The 21,755-nt window shown below is 40.9% G+C and overlaps 1 protein-coding gene across 1 annotated transcript; it reads left to right on the top strand.

The window, feature by feature from the left end:
- Window positions 1-532: 532 nt before the first annotated feature.
- Window positions 533-16,760, top strand: LOC308375277 (complement C4-like; the record flags this gene model as incomplete). The annotated part of the gene is made up of 41 exons (XM_080851353.1): window positions 533-606; window positions 778-973; window positions 1,241-1,409; window positions 1,562-1,632; window positions 1,786-1,874; window positions 2,032-2,114; window positions 2,376-2,463; window positions 2,604-2,745; window positions 2,834-2,966; window positions 3,244-3,356; window positions 3,708-3,869; window positions 4,388-4,558; window positions 4,714-4,899; window positions 5,702-5,854; window positions 5,951-6,083; window positions 6,195-6,266; window positions 6,608-6,817; window positions 7,131-7,242; window positions 7,394-7,464; window positions 7,592-7,731; window positions 7,817-8,032; window positions 8,109-8,163; window positions 8,464-8,553; window positions 8,649-8,855; window positions 8,979-9,054; window positions 9,363-9,555; window positions 9,949-10,053; window positions 10,197-10,359; window positions 10,511-10,713; window positions 11,269-11,427; window positions 11,566-11,625; window positions 11,789-11,879; window positions 11,999-12,182; window positions 12,392-12,482; window positions 12,628-12,702; window positions 13,122-13,224; window positions 14,157-14,246; window positions 15,709-15,804; window positions 16,070-16,153; window positions 16,288-16,420; window positions 16,628-16,760. The coding sequence occupies 41 exons, from the start codon at window positions 533-535 to the stop codon at window positions 16,758-16,760; spliced, it is 5,175 nt and encodes a 1,724-aa protein (XP_080707479.1).
- Between the last annotated feature and the right edge of the window lie 4,995 nt (window positions 16,761-21,755).

Raw genomic sequence — 21,755 nt, 5'->3', positions numbered from 1 at the left:
ATTCAGGTTTGGTCTAGTACCTTGTCCAAGCTCCATCCAGCATGTTCAGTCTGTCCTCTCCTCTCAAACAATGAGGTGCACCTTAAGTAGGGCCACCTTGGTCCAATTAGGAGGTAATTGGACCCCTCCATTTAGGTAGGTGAGTCCAGTCCTTCTTCCCTCATGGACCACAGTGAGAAGGGGGAGGGACTTCACCTTTTAACAGGCCAGTTGGCATGTTTTTGCTATTCTTAGTTGCAGAAACATTTAATTAAAAAGATGTATTACGCATTTTAATTGCACAAAAATAATCATTGATGAATGTTCTTGGCTTACTGATATAAAAGCACTAATTTTACCAAACATGTTTGACAAACACCCCTCCCTTCAACAAAACCATCAGGGTTTTCTGTAAATCACGTGATTTAGGAAGGTAAATAGGGACCATGGACTGCTGGTAGGAGTTGAGAAATCTCCGTAACAAAGTAAAGAGTGTTCTAGAACAATCAGTGAAGGCTAGGTTCTGCAGACAGAGCACACATCTCATGCATGCATGATGGGCTCTGCTACCTTCTTACTCTTCAGCCTTCTGTGGAGCGCACAGTTAGTCGCCTGTGATGATGACAGGTAAGGGAATATACTTTGAAACTCACACACACACAAACACACACACACACACACACACACATACACACACACACACATCAACATTTTTCTTCACAAAACAAACCCGTACTCTGCCCATTGTCTCCATTCGATGTTGCCTGCTGCTAATGCTTTCCTGTTGTCTGTGGTGAGGTACCTTGTGACGGCTCCCAATGTGTTCCATGTTGGAGTGAAAGAGCGGGTGTCGGTGCAGCTGGGTCCAATGCTGTTCACCAGTCCGGTCACCCTCTACCTAGAGGTGGAGGCCTCCGGAAAGCTGATGTCTGAAAAGGTCCAGGTTGTTTTTAATGATGGTGAACAAGGGAAAACGAAGATAGCTATGCTTGAGGTACAACCAAATTATATCAACACTCTCTTCTCTTCAGTCCAATCATATGTTCGTGTGAACTGTTTGTCTATTTGTATTGATATGAAAGTTAATTTTTCATTACATAAAAACGTATGTTATTTATGAAGTGTTTATTTGTTTGTTTATGGATACAATTATCCTAAAAGACTCCTGTAATCTGGATATCTTTTTCTTCCCAAATATACACCCGTCTTTTTTGAGCCATACATTAAGAGGTCAAGGTTTCTGACCCATTTCTCCTGTCAGGTGACGGACGAAGCCTCGCTGCTGAAGGGAGTTGATGGAGATCCCCCTTACCTAATGCTGGTGTGTGAAATCAGAGGTGAAAGGAAACAGACCAGGGTTCTTGTGTCCAAACATAAAGGCTACATCTTTATCCAAACTAACCAGCCCATCTATAACCCCGATCAGAAAGGTAAAATGCTACAACAGTATCTAAATTAATCTAACTTAATTTTACAGTCATCTTAGAGTTTGAAGTATTCATTAGACAAGTGTGCAATATTTTTTTTAGTAATTTAAATGTAGACCATAGTCATGTCCTGGTGAATTTCTTTTGTTATACAGTGTCTTACAAAATATTCACCCTGGACCACGCAATGAAGCCTGTCGATGAAAATATTCATGTCTCTGTAACAGTAAGTCATTGTTATTTCCATTCTTTTAAAAAATATTTTGGATTGAGACAATTACTCAGTGATGAACCAATTCATAAAAACTTACCTTAAACTAATATCTAATATTTTTTAACAGTGTTGATGTTTACTTATAAATATAAATTGCTTACACAGAATGCTGGAGGGAACCGAATCAAGTCCGAGACAATCCACACAAAAAATGGAATCTTCTCAAAAAACTTTAGCATTCCTGATATTTCAGAGTAAGATGGGCTCTTTAATACTAAATTACCAATATAATAACATTTACAATGGCCTCACATTGAACAGCTGTTACACTAAACAGCATTTCAGCATCATAAGAAGACGGGCATCAGTCAGCACTTACTTATTTACACAATCGAATGTCATGTACTCTAGGCCTGGAGTCTGGAGGATCACAGCCCACTTTAAAGGGGACGAGAAAAATCCTACCACTCGAGAGTTTAAGGTTCAGAAGTTTGGTAAGATGGAACTGCTGTCTTCTCTCACGTGACGTTACTGTGTACAAAGTCATGGCATCCGAGTTATTGTGCCACAGTTCATTATCGGACACAGAGAGCAATGCCTATGAGATTTTGCAGTGCTGTAGAGGTATGTATGTATGTATAATTTCCAGGATGAAAAATGAGTTGCACTGGGTGCTTTTAAGCAACACTGAACAGACTGCATCGCCTCCTCTTGTTGATTCTATGTTATCTGGCTTTTTCTGTGTCTGTGTTTAGTTCTTCCCAGCTTTGTTGCATCCATTACACCAGAGGGAAACTTCTTCCTAGCAAACTCTGAGAGCTTCACTTTTTCCATTGAGGCTAAGTATGATGAGTTTTAAGTCATCGTGATAATTCATATAACCTGAAACTGTAAAGTGTCAGAAAGCAACTTTTCAAGTTTCTGGAAGTGCAGTGAAAATCTGCATGGAATCACGACTTTTGTGTGTGTTTTTCTTATCCAAGGTATTCTTATGGTGAGAGTGTGGATGGGGGTTTCCATTCCCGATTTGGATTGATATTCAGAAGGGAAGAAGGGGGGAATAAAGTAGGGGAAGACAAGAAGAAAGAAATAACTTTCATCAGAGGCATGGAGAAGACAGGAGCTGTAAGACACCGGTCATCTTAAACATTTGGTTCAGTGAAATCATGGCTTTATGTCAAATCAACCAATCCTCTGGCTGTTATCATTTCAGATTAAGGACGGTAAAGCACATGTCGTAATCCCAAACGTTGAAGAGTTCATCAAGACACTGAACACTTCAACACAGCAGCTGGCTGAGGAAGGAGCAAAGCTCTACGTCGCCGTGTCAGTCACCGATATAAAAAGTAAGTAAAGATAGAGAACGTTTTTTTTTATGGACCCACATTTTTATATTCATCAAACTATTTATTGAGTCAGTTTTAGTATAGATTGGTTTTGCCATTGTGGTGTCCTGATGTAGTGGTTTCTAAGAGATCTTAGGCACTCTGAGATTCCTGTGAATGAAAAGTGCGTTAAAAATAAAATGAATTATTATTATTATTATTTATTATTATTATTATTATTATTATTATTATTATTATTATTATTATTATTATTATTATCTCCCTGGTGCTGTTTAAGGTGGGGAGCTTCAGGAGGCTGAGGCCCTTCTTCCCATCGTTCTTCACCCATACCTGGTGGACCTGTCACGTGTCCAGCCTCACTTCCTCCCTGGAGTACCCTTTGAGCCCGCTGTAAGGAGAAGTTATCCACATTGTGGGGAGCATCATTTGTATTTTGAACTTTTTTATATATCATGAAAGCACAGTCTGTGGTATATGTTAAGTTATAGCTACTGTATATGGCTTAATGCATCGGAAAATATAGATTCACCAAATTTGAAATATGAGATTTTAGTTCAATGTATTCTTTGGCAGAATACAGAAGCACGTGTTTTAGTGGCCCATCAATTATTGTATAGAAGTGTTTAACTGGGTGTTTATTGTTTATAAGTCTTTAACTGGGTGTTTTCATTTCTTATCATGCAGGAATTGAACCATAAAGTCATCATAACATTTTTATATCTGTTTTTATTTTTTGGAAAGGTTGTTGTCAGGCTTCCAAATGGTTCTCCAGCACCTGGGGTCCAAATGCAGATTGAAGTGACAGAATCTCTAGAGAAAAGATGTGATACAAAAAGTAACAATGACGGAGTGGCATATTGCTTATTCAACCTCCCAACAGAAGCCAAATCAATTAGTGTCAAAGTAAGTGAATGTGGACAGTGCATCTTGTCCAGATGGAATGTAGTACACATTTGATCAAATTCAGAAAACTGCTCCTCACAGTCTTCTCACTGTCCTTTCAGTGTGTGCGCTCAAAACAAAAAACGATGGTGTTCCTACACAGTCCTTGCATTATAAACGGGAAACCAGCGTGGTGGTTCGTACTAATCCATAAACAATTCCAGCCAATCAACACATTGCTTCAGGAGAAGTGAGGGGTGTAATTTGATTGGCTCTGTAGTTGAAATTTTAACAACCTTTCGCCAGAACTGTGGACAGCATCTTGAATTGTGGACAGCATTTTTTCCTTGGGGGTTAAACCTTATAACACTGGTTGTTTTCTTATAAAAATCCTCTCCCACTCCTTCATTTCTCATTCTAACTTTTAATAATAACTTTGCTTGACCCCCTGGTCAGATGTGTTCTATCACACATGTGTAAGCAGCCCTTTGAGGATCCTATTTCAAATGCACATAACATGTCTCTTTCTGTTTTGTCAGGTTACTGTAGAGGGCACGGCTCATGAGAAGACTGTGGTTAAGGCCTCCTCACCCAGTAACAGCTTCCTGTATCTCAGTACAATCAGCGACGTTGTGAAGATGACAGATACAGTTAAGATTCAGTTCATAGCTGTCAATACAATACCAGCAGATGGTTTGTTCTATTACATGGTGAGTGATAGTGTGGGTACGAATCGCATACTTTTTGGACCAAAAGTATTTTATAGGGTGGCGTGCAAGGGACTATGCCAGTATAACACGTATAATGATAACTTGGTCATAGAAGGCCTCGCATTTGAATGATGTTTGTCTCTGTGATGTTTCAGACTTACAGCAAAGGAGAACTCAGACAGGTTGGCTCAGTGAAGGCTGGAGGGTTAGCACAAACACAGATATCTATCAGCCCTGACATGGTCCCATCGTTCCGCCTTGTTGCCTACTTCTACCTCAGCAATGGTGAAATAATATCAAACTCAATATGGGTAGATGTCGAGGATGCCTGCAAAGGAACGGTGTGTAAAAAATCAATTCAATATTCCATTTGGCTTAGTCTCACAAATGGGGCGGTCAAAGTAATAGAAAAACATGTCAGCACAACGCAATGCAATTCAATCAACAGCACTGCAAACTGCCTCTAAGATGAGCACACAGTTGATTCGTTTTAGCTCTGTGTTCCTAATAAACTGGCAATTGAGACTATTATCACTGATAAATACAACCAACAGCACCCTTGGCTAAGGTCTATTTCATACGTGTTCCTTGTTCACTTGTTCCAAATCAGGGATTTAATTCTTAATTGGTTGTATAGACTGTTTTACTTATGCATGAATCTACTGGTTTGTTATGGTTTCACATGCCTATTTTTGATTTTTAACAAACAAGGGCAATGTACAAGGATAATGGCCAGCCACTGGTCATCCTTTTGGCCATTAATATTCGGTGTTAGAACTATACATTGATACAATGTCTGGCAAGTTTAAAATGGACCTGCACTAGCCAAAACTATGCTTTGGACACTGAATCCTGATGCAATAAGCATCAGTTATGGAGCACTGTTTAATAATTAAAAGGTGTTAAATTTGAGGGGCTTATACAGTGTATCTGGAAGACATTCCCCTCCATGGTCTACATGCACAGGGGTTGTATTAGGCTAAGGTTGGCATAGTTCTCCTGTTTTATTTTTGATTTTGTTTGTGGCATAATCTTGGTGTTAGTTTTGTACATTTTTTAATTTCCTGCTAAACTATGGTAGTACTTAGATGCAGCAGTACAGTCTGATTTCTTAATATTACTATTTCTTTTGGCATTTGGCAGTTTTCCTTGTCTCACAGAGGAATAAGGACAAAACCAGGTAAATCGACCAAAGTGACCATTGATCTTGGGAACCAAAAGGCTACTGTATCCCTGCTAGCTGTTGACAAAGCCATCTTCGGCCTGACTTCACCCAATAAACTCACTTCCAAACAGGTAGTTCTCCCTAGGGATGGTATCTGTCATTGCTCTGTGCTGTAAAGTAATGCAGTAAGTTTCAATTAACCTCAAATGGACCTTGTCTTTGGGAAGGTGTTCTCCTCTATGCAGTCCTATGACTTGGGATGCTCATATGGTGGAGGTTCAGATACAGCTGCAGTCTTCAATCAGGCTGGCCTCTCCTTCATCTCCAGTAGTGGCAGCATGACATCTCAGATGAGGATAGGTAGGACCACACGTTTAGCCTTTACAGTATGTAAGGCATAATCCCATCCCATAATATCCCATCCCAGAGGTGCGTCTGAGGAGAAGAGTTATTTTCTGCGATATTCCTTAGGGTTCAGCTGTGAATCAGGATTCAGACGTCAGAAACGTTCCCTGGATCTGCAGACGAAAATGTCAGAGAGAGGTACTTAGACAAACATGAGGTTCTGATTGTACGAATACAGGCAAATACAAACAAACACATTGACCTCATGCTATCTGATTCACAGTTCTTTTTTAATTGGGGACAAATAGTCACCAATGCATTGTTAAAGAAAAGTTGCACTTGAACTACACTTTAAAATCCATAGATTTAGAATTTCTCTTCGACTATCCATATCAAATATTGTATTAGGAGAATATGGTCATAGCTGTCATTCTAGGATGTTCTTTGAACCACAAGAGCATTTTAAAGTGCATTTGTAAATTATTGATTGTTTTCCATTTTATTCATTACTGATTCAACTGACCTTATGTTGATTTTAGAACAGCGTTACAAAGACCAGAGGTTGCAGAAATGCTGCCACAGTGGCTTGGTGCTAATCCCAATGCTAATAACATGCGAGGATCGGGCAGAGAGGGTCCAACTGAGGCACAAACAGGACTGTGTTGATGCCTTCCTTGAATGCTGCCGCAAGGGGAAACTGCTGAGGGAGCAGAAGAAATTGGAAGACATGCGGAAAGGATTTAGTAGAAGTATGGGCAGTTTGACTAGCTGGAAGACAGTAGTGGGCAGAAGTATGGGCAGTTTGACTAGCTGGAACACAGTAGTGGGCAGTTTGACTAACTCGAACACAGCACAGTTTACCGTCAATCTAAGGTCATGGATTCAATGCCTTTAAGGGTCATTTACGACTTATGATAGCAAATTACATAAATATACATTATGTAAATATATACAACCTGATACAAAGACAAGACACATCCAGACTAAAATCCATGCAAAATGTTTTACTGTAAATCTGTTCATTTTGTCAAACAGGTAATTATTTATTCCTATTTTTCTCAGCTGCTGATGCTCAAGATATTGAGGATTTCTTTGATATTGAAGAGCAAACGATACGGCAATACTTTCCACCAAGCTTTAGTTTTGTTGACATTGCTGTGGATGGAAAGAAAGAGTAAGTTAAACACCAGACACAGACATGCTTTGGTGATGCTTGATTTGACTTTGTCTCCTTCTCAGACATGCTTTGGTGATGCTTGATTTGACCTTGTCTCCTTCTCAGACATACTTTGGTGATGCTTGATTTGACCTTGTCTCCTTCTCAGACATGCTTTGCTGATGCCAGATTCCATCACAACATGGGAAATTCAGGCTGTCAGTCTTTCCCAAACCCATGGTAACCAACACACTTTCTGCTTGACTCTCTCAATGGCTCACTCTTTAACTATGTACACCTCAAATTAAAATGGTATTAGAATAGCTCATTGTGTAAACATTTTGCATTTTGTTCTTTCCATTTAAAGGTATCTGTGTAGCAGAACCTTTGGATATCACGGTTTCCAAGGAGGTGTTTCTGTCTTTGAGACTACCTTACTCAGTGAAACGCTTTGAACAGTTGTCCATCCCTGTTGTTGTTTACAACTATGGAGAGGAGGCCAGAGAGGTACATTGTACCATATGCCTGTATGTTTTTATGTCTGTTTTGATTGAATCAGTCTTTCATGTCAAAGCCTGATTATCTCTTTCAGTTGGCTGTTCACATGAAGCAAGTGGATGGATTGTGTTCTCCTGCTGCCAAAACGTCCAACTCGTATCAGGAGATCCACGTGGGAGCGCACTCCTCCCTCACAGTCTCATTCCCTGCCATCCCAATGGCATTGGGCTCAATTCCAATCATAATTCAGCTCTATGATCGAGAGCATGAAATGGGTGTGGATGCCATTCAGAAGATGCTCTCAGTCAAGGTAATTTGCAGTCGAGCTTGGCTTCATTTGTGAGCTCACTGTCACTGTCAACTTCACTCTCCTTTTTTCTCTCCAGACAGCAGGAGTTCTGAAAAAAATAAGTTTACCTCCATTTAACCTAAATTTAAATGGTGAGTTGACATTTCCCAACCACGGATGAAAAGTTTACATTGTGTGACTATGTACAGTATATTAAATTAGAGCGATTAACTATGACAGACTGACAAGTGACGTCAGGAATTATTCCTGTGAAGTTTTGACCGGTTAATGGCCATTGATGTTTGGAAGCTAATAATGCATTTTGAGGTGTGATGTGGTGTAGCTGTAAATTAGACTTGAGGCTTTGAGACTGGAAGGCATTCCTGGGTTCAAATATACATCTAAAGCAAACGAAGACTGTCTTGACCGTGATTCCCCCTCTCCCTTTCTAGGAAAGTCCGATAAGATTTACAACATATCAGGAGAGTTTCCAAACAGCACAGTGCCTGACTCCGACTCCACAATCGCTGTCAAGATAGAAGGTTCTAGATTGTATTAATGCTCAGAGTAAAATGTTGATGTTGTTATTTCTGTAATGTTGTTTTCTAAAATGGCCCCTGAATTCTCTTTGCTACAGGAGAGGTGTTTGGCAAGGCCGCAGCGTTGCCCCTTCTCTCCCCCTCTAAAGTGAAGCACCTGATTAGTGCCCCAACGGGCTGTGCTGAACAGACCATGATGCTCATGTCCCCAACTGCCCTCTCTCTGCGCTACCTGGACCATGGCAACCACTGGGTTCAACTGCCTGCAGGGAAGAGGGACGAGGCCATCGATTTTATTGAGAAGGGTAGAAATTGATTATTGAATGTTGTGGTACCAATATTAAACAATATAAAAAATAAAGAATTGGGTAAACATTAATTAGTGAAATCAATGTGCATTGTCATGGCAATCTGTCTTATTTTCTCAGGTTATGAAAGAATTCTGACTTACAAAAAGGGGGATGGATCATACGGGGCGTGGCTTGAGCGTGACAGCAGCACCTGGTGCGCCTTCTCTTCCCTTCCCCAACCCCCCAACCCTACACAGAATGAGTTCACCCAACCCTACACAGAATGAGTTCCCCCAACCCTACACAGAATGAGTTCCCCCAACCCTACACAGAATGAGTTCCCCCTTCATTTCAGTGCTGTGTTGATTTTTTGAGTGCTTTACTCAAAGTGATGTAAGGATCTACTTGTATTGTGTTGCGAATCAAGTGACTGGGTATTTTTCAGTCTCTCCTTTGAAGGGCCTCATCGAACTAAAAGTGAATATGACATTGTGAAACGGTTTATTTACTCTTATACTGTAGGCTTACTGCCCTGGTGGTGAAAGTGTTGTCCCTAGTGGCCGAGCGTCAGGCAGCAGTCACTGGCGTTCAGGGAAGAGCAGAAAGAGTTGTTCAAGAGGAGGACATCCGGCAATCTGTACAGTATCTGCTAAACACACAGCATAGCGACGGACATTTCTTTGACCCTAAGCCTGTTATTCATCGGGAAATGCAGGTGGGCAGCATTTCTTAGTAAATACGCTAAATGAAGTTATATTCAGTTACAGGTACATTAGATACAGAAAAGATTGTAACCAATGTGGTTATTACCTCCGCCAAGGAGGTTATGTTTTCGCCCCTGTATGTTTGTCTGTTTGTTTGTTTGTTTGTTTGTTTGTTTGTTTGTTTGTCAGCAGGATCACGCAGAAACGCATGGACCGATTTCCATCAAACTTTGTGGGGAGATTGGGTACTACTATAATGGCAATAATTGATTATATTTTCAGATGTCAAGGTCAAAGGTCAAAGGTCAAGGTCACAAGGCGGAGGTTTGCATTCTCTGAATGCTCCCATTCTTGTTGTAAATGCAGTTGTTGTAAATGTTGTGTTTTGACCTCTCACTCCGCAGGGAGGAATCGGAGGTGTCGAGGCGGAGGTGTCACTCACTGCGTTCATCACCCTCGCCGTCAATCATTCCCTCCCTTTCCTGAACGATGCAGAGAAAAAAGAGGCAGTAAGAGGATAGGAATTGTTTTTGCTTAGCTTGTGATCAGCTCGTATTCTATATATATTAAAAGGCACTGTATATGAACAGGTATTTGTAGTTAAATGGCTGTTCTCCTGATTTGAATGTTTTGTTGTCCTAAAATTCCGTAGGAGGACAGTATCTCTAAATCTACAACTTACCTCCTGAACCGTGTGTCTGACCTGAAGACACCTTTTGCCATGGCCATCACAACCTATTGTTTATCTACCTGTCTTTCTGACCTCACCCAGTCAGAGGTTGCCTGGGAGAATCTCAAGAAAAACGCCACACAAGGCATGCTGCGTTATAAACCTCAGCTAAATGTGTTCCTTATGTTTCATTGTTTTTTTTTTTTTTTAAAGAAAGAGATTATTCAACCATACATTTCTGGTATTCGTTTGGAATGCGTTATATGTGTGTTACATTCAGCTTTTCATTCCATCAGAGGGAGAATGCAAAGTGTGGCGTGCAGATTTCTCGCTGGATGGCAAAGGGGGCAATTATATGACTGCTGAGGCCCTGACAGTAGAGACCACTGCCTATGCACTACTGGCTGCAGTGGCCCAGAAGGACTCCAAATGGGCAGACGATGCAGCCTGCTATCTGGCCACCCGGGAGAACTACAAAGGAGGCTGGGCTTCCACCCAGGTTTGCCAAATATTAATTCTGTAAAACTGAGCCAAGCTGGTCGCCAACCTTCATGTCTTTAGCTGAAGTTGTATTATTGTATTATTATAGTTATTTTCTAATATGTAGGCACTCTGAGATTCCTTTGAATGAAAAGTGCTTTAAAAATAAAATTAATTATTATTATTATTATTATTATTATTATTATTATTATTATTAAGTTGATAGACTTTGTAGCCTACAATAACAAACGGCACTCCCTCTTTTCTAACAGAGAGACATGTGCATATGTGAAGTAGCGTGCACTGGTCACACCAACATGTACTGTATCTATGTTGCATGTCTATTTCATCACCTTCTAAAAACTAGAGGAAAAAAATATTCTATAATTCTAAAAATCTATTGAACTGTTTTCTTCTGATCTTAGTCTACAGTGCAATGAATTCACTTTTTTATACATGGAACTCTCTTACATTGTTTTGCAGAAAATGGTGAAGTATCAGATATGGCTTTACTTGAATAGTAATGGGGCAAAAGTAAAAGGCTAAGCATTTTATTATTTCTTATTTGGTTCAGGACACCATCGTGGCCTTAGAGGCTCTTTCAGTGTATGCCATGAATAGGCCTGAGTCTCCCTTCAGTAAAATGTCAGTGAACTTCCATGTGCCGGGAAAGAGTCAGACTGAGTCCCTCGCCATGGATGACAGTGGTCTTGCTGTAGAGACAGACCTAAAGGTAACCCAGCGTCCCATCCAACACAGAGTCCGTGGTATCATACACCATGTGAAAATAACACTGCTGTTTGGAATCCTGCTGTCTCTCAACTCCAACGCTCAAGCAGTTTCTCACCCTTATTTTATGACATTTCCCCAGAGACTGGTAGGACATAGTATCATCGCTACAGTTAAAGGAGTGGGCAAAGCCAAAATGAAGGTCAGTATTCATGTGTATTTCTCACTCAAGGTTGATAACGTGTACTGTGTCCCCCCCCCACTAAACTACATAGCATTTCCTCCAAAACCTCCTCTTTATTGCTTGATACATGTAAAAGAAGACAGACACATTTAAAGACACTCAGTTTTGCATTCAAACCAAGGTTGAGAAGCTGTTTTATATCTTGGAGCCGAAGACGAGCTGTGACGACGTCTCTATCAAAGTGACTGTAACAGGCAAAATGGATTACACTGGTGAGGCAGACTAACACAGCACTGTTAGTATTCCGCAATACACACAGCTGACCAGGGAAAAGGAGGCTCACACTTCAGGTTTGGCATTTCTTTTCACTATATTCTTCTAATGCCTGCAGAGAAGATACTTCAGGATTACAACTATGACTATGAAGACGATGAGGATCAACCTCGTGAGAAACGTGACGTGGAAGATATCCCCCTAACCGAAATTGAATGGTTTGATGCTCGCAGTAGACGGAAGAGAGACACCAAACAGAGTGCGGACTCACAAGAGAATGTTAAGTACAATGTTTGTGTCAGGTCAGTAATCATATTATATTATACCATTATTAGGCTCATCAGGCCGTATAACCCTGCCATGTCAATAAACCATATGGTAATGTGAAAGTGAAATTGTATCACAGACATGAGTATCTTTCACTATATGTGAAACAAGGAACATAATGATGTATCAAATCAAACGTACTTGCTTTGAATTAAACTCTTTTGTTTGACCCTGTTGTTCTCAGTCACAATTTGGACCGGAACCTCACAGGAATGGCGATTGCTGATATAACACTGCTAAGTGGCTTTGATGTGGAGGTTGCAGATCTAGACAAGGTGACACACACACACACACACACACACACACACGCACACACACACACACAGTGCTTATTCTTGTCTTTTTTTGGCTGACTACACAGCATTCATGTGCACGTCGTAGCTCAAGGCCGCTCTTTGGGATGTTGTGTTTTCCGTACAGCTAAAAGAAGGATTGGACCAATACATCTCTCACTATGAGGTCTCAGCCAACAGAGTGCTCTTGTACTTTAATGAGGTAAGGTGGCTTAATAAAGCCTGAAACATCCGGTTCACTCTAACTGCATTCATGCTGCTCATTCCATTGCCCTTCCAACTGGGGCATCTCTGATGGCAGTTTGACTAAGAACGTTGATCTTGTGACAAGCACAAACACAGAATTGCATTGCAATATTTGTCTTGTGGCATTGTGTGGCTGAAGGGACACTTACTAAATGAACCTATCAGACCAACTTCATCCTCATGATGACAGTCCTTGTCAGTTACACATGGCGGTTGTCAAATTTCAAATGCAAGAGTTTCCTCTTGGTTAAGATCCTCTCAACTCAATTATTTGTAAAAACCTGATCTAGAGAGAGAGCCTTGTGATGTGCTTTGCTGTGGATTCACTGTGAGGTTTAGTCTGATACGCGTTGTGGTTTGTGTGTAATGGCACAGATTCTCAATGGAAGCCTCTGTGTCGTGTTTGGAGCCAGACAGACAGTCGCGATAGGGCTGATCCAGCCTGCCTCTGCAACATTCTATGACTCCTATGTGCCTGGTAGGCCCTTTATCTTTCATCTGTTCTGTTGATTTATCACAGTACAGTATTCTATTACTGTTATGTGTGATAGGCATTAATATGCTACACTATTATGCTTTGTCTGTCACTATAAATGATATTTTCATGTTAGTTATTATCAGTTTGAGTGCACATACTGTATATGATGTTAGATATTAGCAGTATGAGTGCACATATATGATGTTAGTTATTATCAGTATGAGTGCACATATATGATGTCAGTTATTAGCAGTATGAGTGCACATATATGATGTTAGATATTAGCAGTATGAGTGCACATATATGATGTTAGTTATTATCAGTATGAGTGCACATATATGATGTCAGTTATTAGCAGTTTGAGTGCACATATATGATGTTAGATATTAGCAGTATGAGTGCACATATATGATGTTAGTTATTATCAGTTTGAGTGCACATATATGATGTTAGTTATTAGCAGTACGAGTGCACGTATATGATGTTAGTTATTAGCAGTACGAGTGCACATATATGAGGGAGTAATGGATTTGCTTTCCTCATATATAATTTCCCACTTTAACAGAGATGGCTTACACATTTCTAATTCAAATACTTCCCTCACACTTGAAGAGCTGCAGTTAAAAGGAGCACATTTTAATTTACATCTGTCAACCTAAGGATATTAATTTAATGTCTGTATACATTACTCCTTACAAGTTCACCACTAGGCTGATTTTATATTTAACATTGAGTCATGCTGTATGAGTATCTTAATCTATTCATTATGATATCCTAATATACTGTATTGCGAAGTGTATTTTTATTTCTATTTTTTGTATTATTTCTGCTATTGCATGGTCATTCTTTCTTTATATGGATCATGAAAATCTGCAGAGATTCTTGTCATGGTATGAGTTTTTAACTTTGACAGTGTTCTGCGTCTTCCACAGACAGAAAATGTGACGTATTCTACTCAGCACCCAAGAGGAGCAAGATGATATCCAAGCTCTGCTCAGAGGATGTTTGTGAATGTGCTGAAAGTAGGCCCTGAAATCAGTACTTATTGACAGTGTGAATGTGCTGAAAGTAGGCCCTGAAATCACTACTTATTGACAGTGTGAATGTGCTGAAAGTAGGCCCTGAAATCAGTACTTATTGACAGTGTGAATGTGCTGAAAGTAGGCCCTGAAATCAGTACTTATTGACAGTGTGAATGTGCTGAAAGTAGGCCCTGAAATCACTACTTATTGACAGTGTGAATGTGCTGAAAGTAGGCCCTGAAATCAGTACTTATTGACAGTGTGAATGACATAGACAGATCATGATCAACAACTTCCAATTTGATTGATTGATTAAGATTCTGTCGATGATTTTGTAAGTCACTTCTGATAAAGGGACATCTCAAATACCCAAACCTAAACCAAGGGCCTGATTTACTAATATGCGAGCGCTGCTTAATCTGCTTTCGCAAATTAACGCACGGTGTTTTTGCGCATTTTACTTGGTATTTATCAAACCAGATCTGCGCTGGGCAAACTGTGTTTACTCCGCCCTATATAGGGCCTGATTTACTAACATTGCGACCGCTGCTTAAACTGCGTTCGCACATTAACGCACAGTGTTTTTCCGCATTTTCCGTGGTATTTATTTAGGAAGAGAAAATGAAGCTTCCGCGAAGTGGAGATAGATATATTGGTTCATGTTCGCTCAATCACTGAACCTGATTCAATGTGTGCGCTGCTATATTGTTGTTCTGCCCGCCATCACCTACAGCAAGATGTTTAAAAGAACACAATTATAAAATATATGCTATTGGTGGCATTAATGCATAAACTGTCTATTATAACAATATAGATGTGTACATAGATGTGTACATGTTCGGAAAGTTTGCGATTTCAAAAAAAGTCCTGTTTGATGTCTATAATTTCAGCTGTGGCAGTGGGGAAATGTATTGACCAGTGCGCCATAGCAATGCTTCGAGTACCTGTGTGAATATTTGTGAAGGCTGAGATATATCAACTGCTGATACTATAACTGTTTGAAATGATCCGGTGCCAATATTTGCAATGTTTACCAACTGATTGAATGGAATGTGATCTCCGGTTGGAGGGTTAGATGTCGTCTCTGATCTGGTTCAGTAATTGAAGTATTGCGTGGCTGGTTAACCTGTACCGTCTAATGATTTGTGGTTAATTTAACTGAAAATGTGTTATACATCATTAGGCGCACTTATCTTCGCTCCTCCCAAATATTTGCGCATGTTTCCACCCACCTTTTTGTGTCCTCCCCGTCAACACCCACAAAGCGTTAATATGCGCTGCGCTCGCTTAGTAAATACCGTTTTATGTTTACGACCGCTATTTTACGCCAGAAATTTTACGCCGCAATCCTGTTAGTAAATCAGGCCCCAAGTGTTCAGAAACACAGTATATGCTCACTAAGAAAAACAGTCATTTCATATGTTTATGTTGTGTTTGTGTGTTTGTGACATTGCTCTTTCAGGACCATGTTTCGAAGAAAAGAAATTTCCTTCTGAAAAAGAAATCAGGAAGTCACACCGTGTCAGTCATGCTTGTTACAGTCCGGTTGTGGAATACGGTTTGTGTACTTCACGTATATATCCATGCATTCCAGAAAGACAGATAAACAGCCTGCTTGATAAATGCAAAATAATTACATTGTAATATGTTTAAAATGGATGTCTAGAATGACCGGGTGTATGAACCCTATGCTTCCTCTAACCAGTGCCAAACTGCAGTGGTCATCAGTCTCCTGAGCTTGACCAATGACCCATTGAGAGTGCCGGACACTATGAGACCTTCAGTGTTGATCTGGTGTATGTCTTATTTGACTTGTTTTTTAGGTTATGAAGTCCAAATTACTTCAGTCACACTGATAAGCAATTTTATGCTCTACAGTGGAACAGTGACAGACATTTTCAGAGCAAGTACGTACTCACCAAACTCATTTCTTACAGTGGCATTCAGAGTGAATGCTGTTGTCTTCATTTAAAACGTTTCAATGAGATAGACCTTGGACTGTGGACCTGATGAATATATCCTATCCGTCTTTGGTGTGTAGCTGGTGACATGTCCGTGACCAAAGGAGACACCCGTGTGTTTGCCAAGAGGATGCAGTGTAGAGGGAGCCTTGATGTAGGGAAGACTTACCTCATCATGGGTCATGATGGGACTACCAAAGACACACTTGGACAGTAAGGACACTGACATTTCTGGAAGCCGGGCTATTGTGGATGAATCATTTATATGTAGATATCTTTTTGAATGATATTTCAATAGAATACACAGTGCAAAGATTCTATTTTTACATGAAACAATACTGAGATACAGAATAAAATGAATGTACTGTGCAGTGATAGAACTTAATTAAATATGCAATGTTTTTTCTGTTTTTCCTGTAGGATGCAGTATCTGCTGGACTCTAGAACATGGGTTGAACAGGAGCCTGATGGCTGTCGGGCCTCACTAAAAAGGAAGTATTGTAAAGAATATAAAGAGTTCATAAAAGAGTATGAGGTAGATGGATGCAATTAGTAATCATTATGCCAAAGCAGACAGCTTTCATATCTACTTTGAGTTTCTTTAGTTTTAAGACATCAGAGTCCTCCTTAAAGTGGAGAAAGGTGTCCAGAAAATGTCCTCACTCATTGCAATGTTCATTAAAATATGCTCATAAAATTTCGGCGTCAAAAGAAAAAAAACTTTGTCTTGATTTTTGTCCAATGATATCAATATTAGAATTAGGTTGCTTAGGTTTCTTTTCCCTTTCATCCATTGGTTTGAAGTCAGCACATGTTGCTGTCCCTGTGCTGACAGACCAGTGTTGTCCCTGTGCTGACAGACCAGTGTTGTCCCTGTGCTGACAGACCTGTGCTGCTGTCCCTGTGCTGACAGACGTGTGCTGACAGACCTGTGCTGCTGACAGACGTGTGCTGCTGTCCCTGTGCTGACAGACCTGTGCTGTCCCTGTGCTGACAGACGTGTGCTGCTGTCCCTGTGCTGACAGACGTGTGCTGACAGACCTGTGCTGTCCCTGTGCTGCTGTCCCTGTGCTGCTGTCCCTGTGCTGTCCCTGTGCTGTCCCTGTGCTGCTGTCCCTGTGCTGGCAGACCTGTGCTGTCCCTGTGCTGCTGTCCCTGTGCTGTCCCTGTGCTGCTGTCCCTGTGCTGCTGTCCCTGTGATGCTGTCCCTGTGCTGCTGTCCCTGTGCTGCTGTCCCTGTGCTGACAGACCTGTGCTGTCCCTGTGCTGACAGACGTGTGCTGCTGTCCCTGTGCTGCTGTCCCTGTGCTGCTGTCCCTGTGCTGTCCCTGTGCTGCTGTCCCTGTGCTGTCCCTGTGCTGCTGTCCCTGTGCTGACAGACCTGTGCTGTCCCTGTGCTGCTGTCCCTGTGCTGCTGTCCCTGTGCTGCTGTCCCTGTGCTGTCCCTGTGCTGCTGTCCCTGTGCTGACAGACCTGTGCTGTCCCTGTGCTGTCCCTGTGCTGCTGTCCCTGTGCTGCTGTCCCTGTGCTGACGAACCTGAAAACCAGTATCCGCATTTGTCATTCACAAATCATTATAATTGCCATCTCACCAGCAAAACCTTTCCATTGGTGACAATAAGTCAAGTTCTCTTAAATGTCCTATTTGTGGTTAGAAGTGGTGTGTGTTGTTAATTTGCTGTTGGCTTTAATTGAGTGTACCTGCCCTGTGTTAGAAAATGTGTATGTGGGCTGTAAATCCTGTTGAGGTACAGGTGATTTTAGGTATTGTGCTGTTGAAAATTTAATTTAATTTAAATCATGTTTCGTGAGCGCATAATAATTGTTTGGCGCGCGAAGGAGGGGCCTTTTACACGTCCAGGCCCAGGGGCCCATGGTTTCGTAATCCGCTCATGCTTGCACATGCCTTCTAAGCAATTCCAAGATAGGGCACCCAAATGGCCAGCAGCAGCCTTAAATACACTTTGGAATATAATGCACATGCCTAACAGGTGATAGATAGGCCTATAGCCTATGTGAAATGTAAAAATATAACATTTTCTTAAGGATATTACTTGGAATTTGCCGTGTTGCACATCTGTTTGGACAAGCCTCACAAACCAACTCATAAAAAATCATAAAAGGTCTCCCCGATAATTGGATAATTGCATTAACTGTTTTCAAATCCTTTCAGAGATTTGTCGGATTCGGAGAAGTATTTTGTTGCTCATCTGAAGCGTCATATTAGGGAACTTCGTCTGTTGGAAATGCACGCACTGAACATTCCGAGTGCTCATCCCTGATAACATAATCTACGCACATGCTTACGACAGTGCAATGTGGGGTGTACATAGGTTCACGCAACGTACCCGCGCCCAGGCGCACCAGGCTTTTTAACTGAGGAGTTGTTTACTTACGGAAAGCTTCAGTTGTTTGCTGCTATTCTGTCCCTTTAAATGCTGTATGGTTGAGGTTGAGTTGAACTGTGCGATATGGGAAGCCTTGCGGCTGAAGCTACTAGGATCATTGATGATCCAGAAACGCAGAAGAAGTTGGAAACTGAGGCAGTTTATGTACCTAATGTAGGTTTAGCGAAGAAAAAATATCTTAACAGGTAAGACGTTGGTATTAGTTATGCTAAATTCGTGTGTGTTCTTCAAACGGGTTTTAGTTTGGTTAATGTCATGTGCTTTCATTGTAGACAGTGAGACTACACCAAGGCTTCAGCATACGCCAGAACTTGATTATTTCTTCCATGGAGAGATATTTAACTACGCTACAGGGAGCCAGTGAAGTGATTTAAGAACAGGGTGATATGATTACACTTTGATGCTCTAGTGACTTTTCTAGCAGCTGCATTTTGGATAAGTTGAAGTTGATGTTAAGCTTAAACTTTATTTGACCAAATATCTTGGAATGGACGGGGATGATTGGAACTGTAGCAGTGATCCGCTGCTGCGAGAATGTGGGACAGGGCGTAAAGTGTGGGGGCAGTGTCTCACACGCACTGCACAGCATGATTTTGGACTTGTAATTATTGTTGTATGGTATTGGGCGTGAAAACCGTGCGATATAGTGAGATGCGTGAGAAAAAATGTAAAGTAGACTACATGTCATGACAGACATGAGAAATGCTGAAAATCTGTGAGTAGCCTACCACTGCATAACAAACTGCGGGTTGTGAGAGTTATCTGTAACCAAGGATACCACTCTAGAGTCAAACATGCTGCTTTATGCAATCCACACGATTTAGCCTTGCCTCGGCATATTGGTAACAACATCTTTATTTTTCCGAGACAAGACAACAGTTTGTTAAAAAAAAGAGTGACGCATGTTAACTCACCAAACGGTTTGCACAGCATATAGAAAAGTGTTTTCACAGGCAGGCTGTGATAGAGATGCATTTTAGGAGCGTTCAGTTCTTTTGTGAGTAGCCTACATACCACTAGGTGGCGAAACAACACAACAAATGTTCGTTCTGTCATAGGTTCAGTGTTGGCAGCATCTGACTATAAATCTGTTAAATTGTGAACATCTGGAATTCTAAACGATATAGCCTACATTTTGTCTTACACGTAGGCCTATATTTGTGTGTTTGCGTGCGTCTCTCTGTGTGTAAAACATATATTATTTATTTATGTATTAGGTAACATGGAATGGCTTTTTAAATTTCCCAATATAGCTAATTTGTTGCAGTATACAACCTTTAGAATTGCCATAAAACTATGCTTTAGTATTTTTGACAGACCCTTCCCCCTTAATCTAGGCTGGTAATAAGCACACTTATGTGGGGCTCTTCAGTGAAATAACATAAGATCTGTTGGTACCGGCAACAAGTCTTAAAGCACAGGAACAAATATTTTTCTGTGGACCACACCCTACTTTATGCAGCCGAGATCATCATTAAAAGATATGTGCATGCAGATTATTAAAAAAATCAAGGCTGGAGCACAGCAGATCAGGATTACTTTCATTTCTTCTGGATTTCTTTTTTTCCACTCTCTGTTCTGTGTTCACATGCAAATCAATCTTAAAAACACCTTAAATGACAGTTCACAGTCCATACATGTTAACTGGTCATCATATCTAAGATAAAGCTTCAAGGACATGAACAAAACAATTTGTGTTCAGGGCAGAGTGACATGAATTTAGAGGAGTGCAGAGTACTAGGTGCCTAGACCACGATTACCATCCCTGTGGTTAAATCTCAAATCTCAATACTACATCTAAAATACTAGGTGACACCCTGATGATGGATCAGCTTGAATGCAGCCACGCCAACCCTGCCCAGACACACCTTTGTCTACCCTTATCTTCACACAGAAGCACACCAATAGCAGTTATTCCTGCTGGTAACATGGACAATCTAATGAATGCAATTGGAGTATTATTTCAACAGCAATGATCGAAAGGTGCAAAAAGTTCGGATGAGGAATTCATAATCATTGGCTCACATGACAAGTAAAACTCATGATGCTCCTTATGAAAAATGTATCTCCTCAACATTTTTTTAAAGATTTGATAAACCTATTTACAGCCCCATCTAAGTTAGGTTTGTGTTCATTTTTCATTAGTAGTAAGCTGGCCTGCTTCTGGTCTCAAACACACTTTAAATATATATACTGTTATTCTCCAGTGACAGGAATGTAGGCTGCACATCTTAACTTCTGCCAATATTTGGCTTCATCATGTGTTTGGGTGGTTTAATAAGAAATGCTGCTAAATTTGACTCAAATAACTAAATTTAAACTGTATTCAAAGGTAATACTGTGCAGATAGATACCCCTGGTGGGTGTAATGCATTAACTATTTGTGGAATATGCAGTGACATTAGTAAATGCATTAATGAGCATAGAGTAATAGCTCTAATGGTTTTACCAGGAGCACCTCACAGGCTGCTTGCTCTCTCGCTACTTCTCAGGCGGTTTCCAGGCAACCAGCTGTTGGTATGGAGAAAGAATGTTGGTGACGAAGCATGGAGTGGGTCTTCAGCTCCTACTTACTGCCATATACAGGCTTTTTTTGCACGGAAACGATGTGTGGTCGTGGCACCTAATTGGTGGAGAAGACAGATGGAACGCAATTGGAAACGAGAGGGCATTTATATCTCCTTGGGCTGTTGTAATTATCAGAGCTGTCTACTCATATGAGGATGAAAAATTGTACATACAGTACACAATCCATACCACAGTTCTTCCTCTTTAAAAGCCCCCATCAGCGATGAACACTTGAGCTCCAACACTTGAGCTCGAGAAGAGAAGAGCAAAACCTTCTGAATCAGTTGGTGCTGTAGGATATAGATCAGTGGTTCTTAACCTTTTTGGAGGTACTGAACCCTGCAAGCTTCATCAGTACATTCGCCGAACCCTTCGTAATTTGAAAAATAAAATATTTAACGACATTGCTAGTGTGAACCGGGCTATACTGTGTGTGTCTTGAACCCTGCCGAACCCCTGAGAGTGCCTCAACGAACCCCTGGGGTTCGATCGAACCCAGGTTAAGAACCACTGATATAGATTCTACAGTATGCATGCCTGGGGATTTGGTTAGTGGATCATAGCGTCAGGTG

The sequence above is a fragment of the Sprattus sprattus genome (assembly GCF_963457725.1).
Source record: "Sprattus sprattus genome assembly, chromosome: 14".
In the NCBI taxonomy this organism is placed as follows: Eukaryota; Metazoa; Chordata; class Actinopteri; order Clupeiformes; family Clupeidae; genus Sprattus; species Sprattus sprattus.
This window is presented reverse-complemented; position numbering and strand designations above follow the sequence as displayed.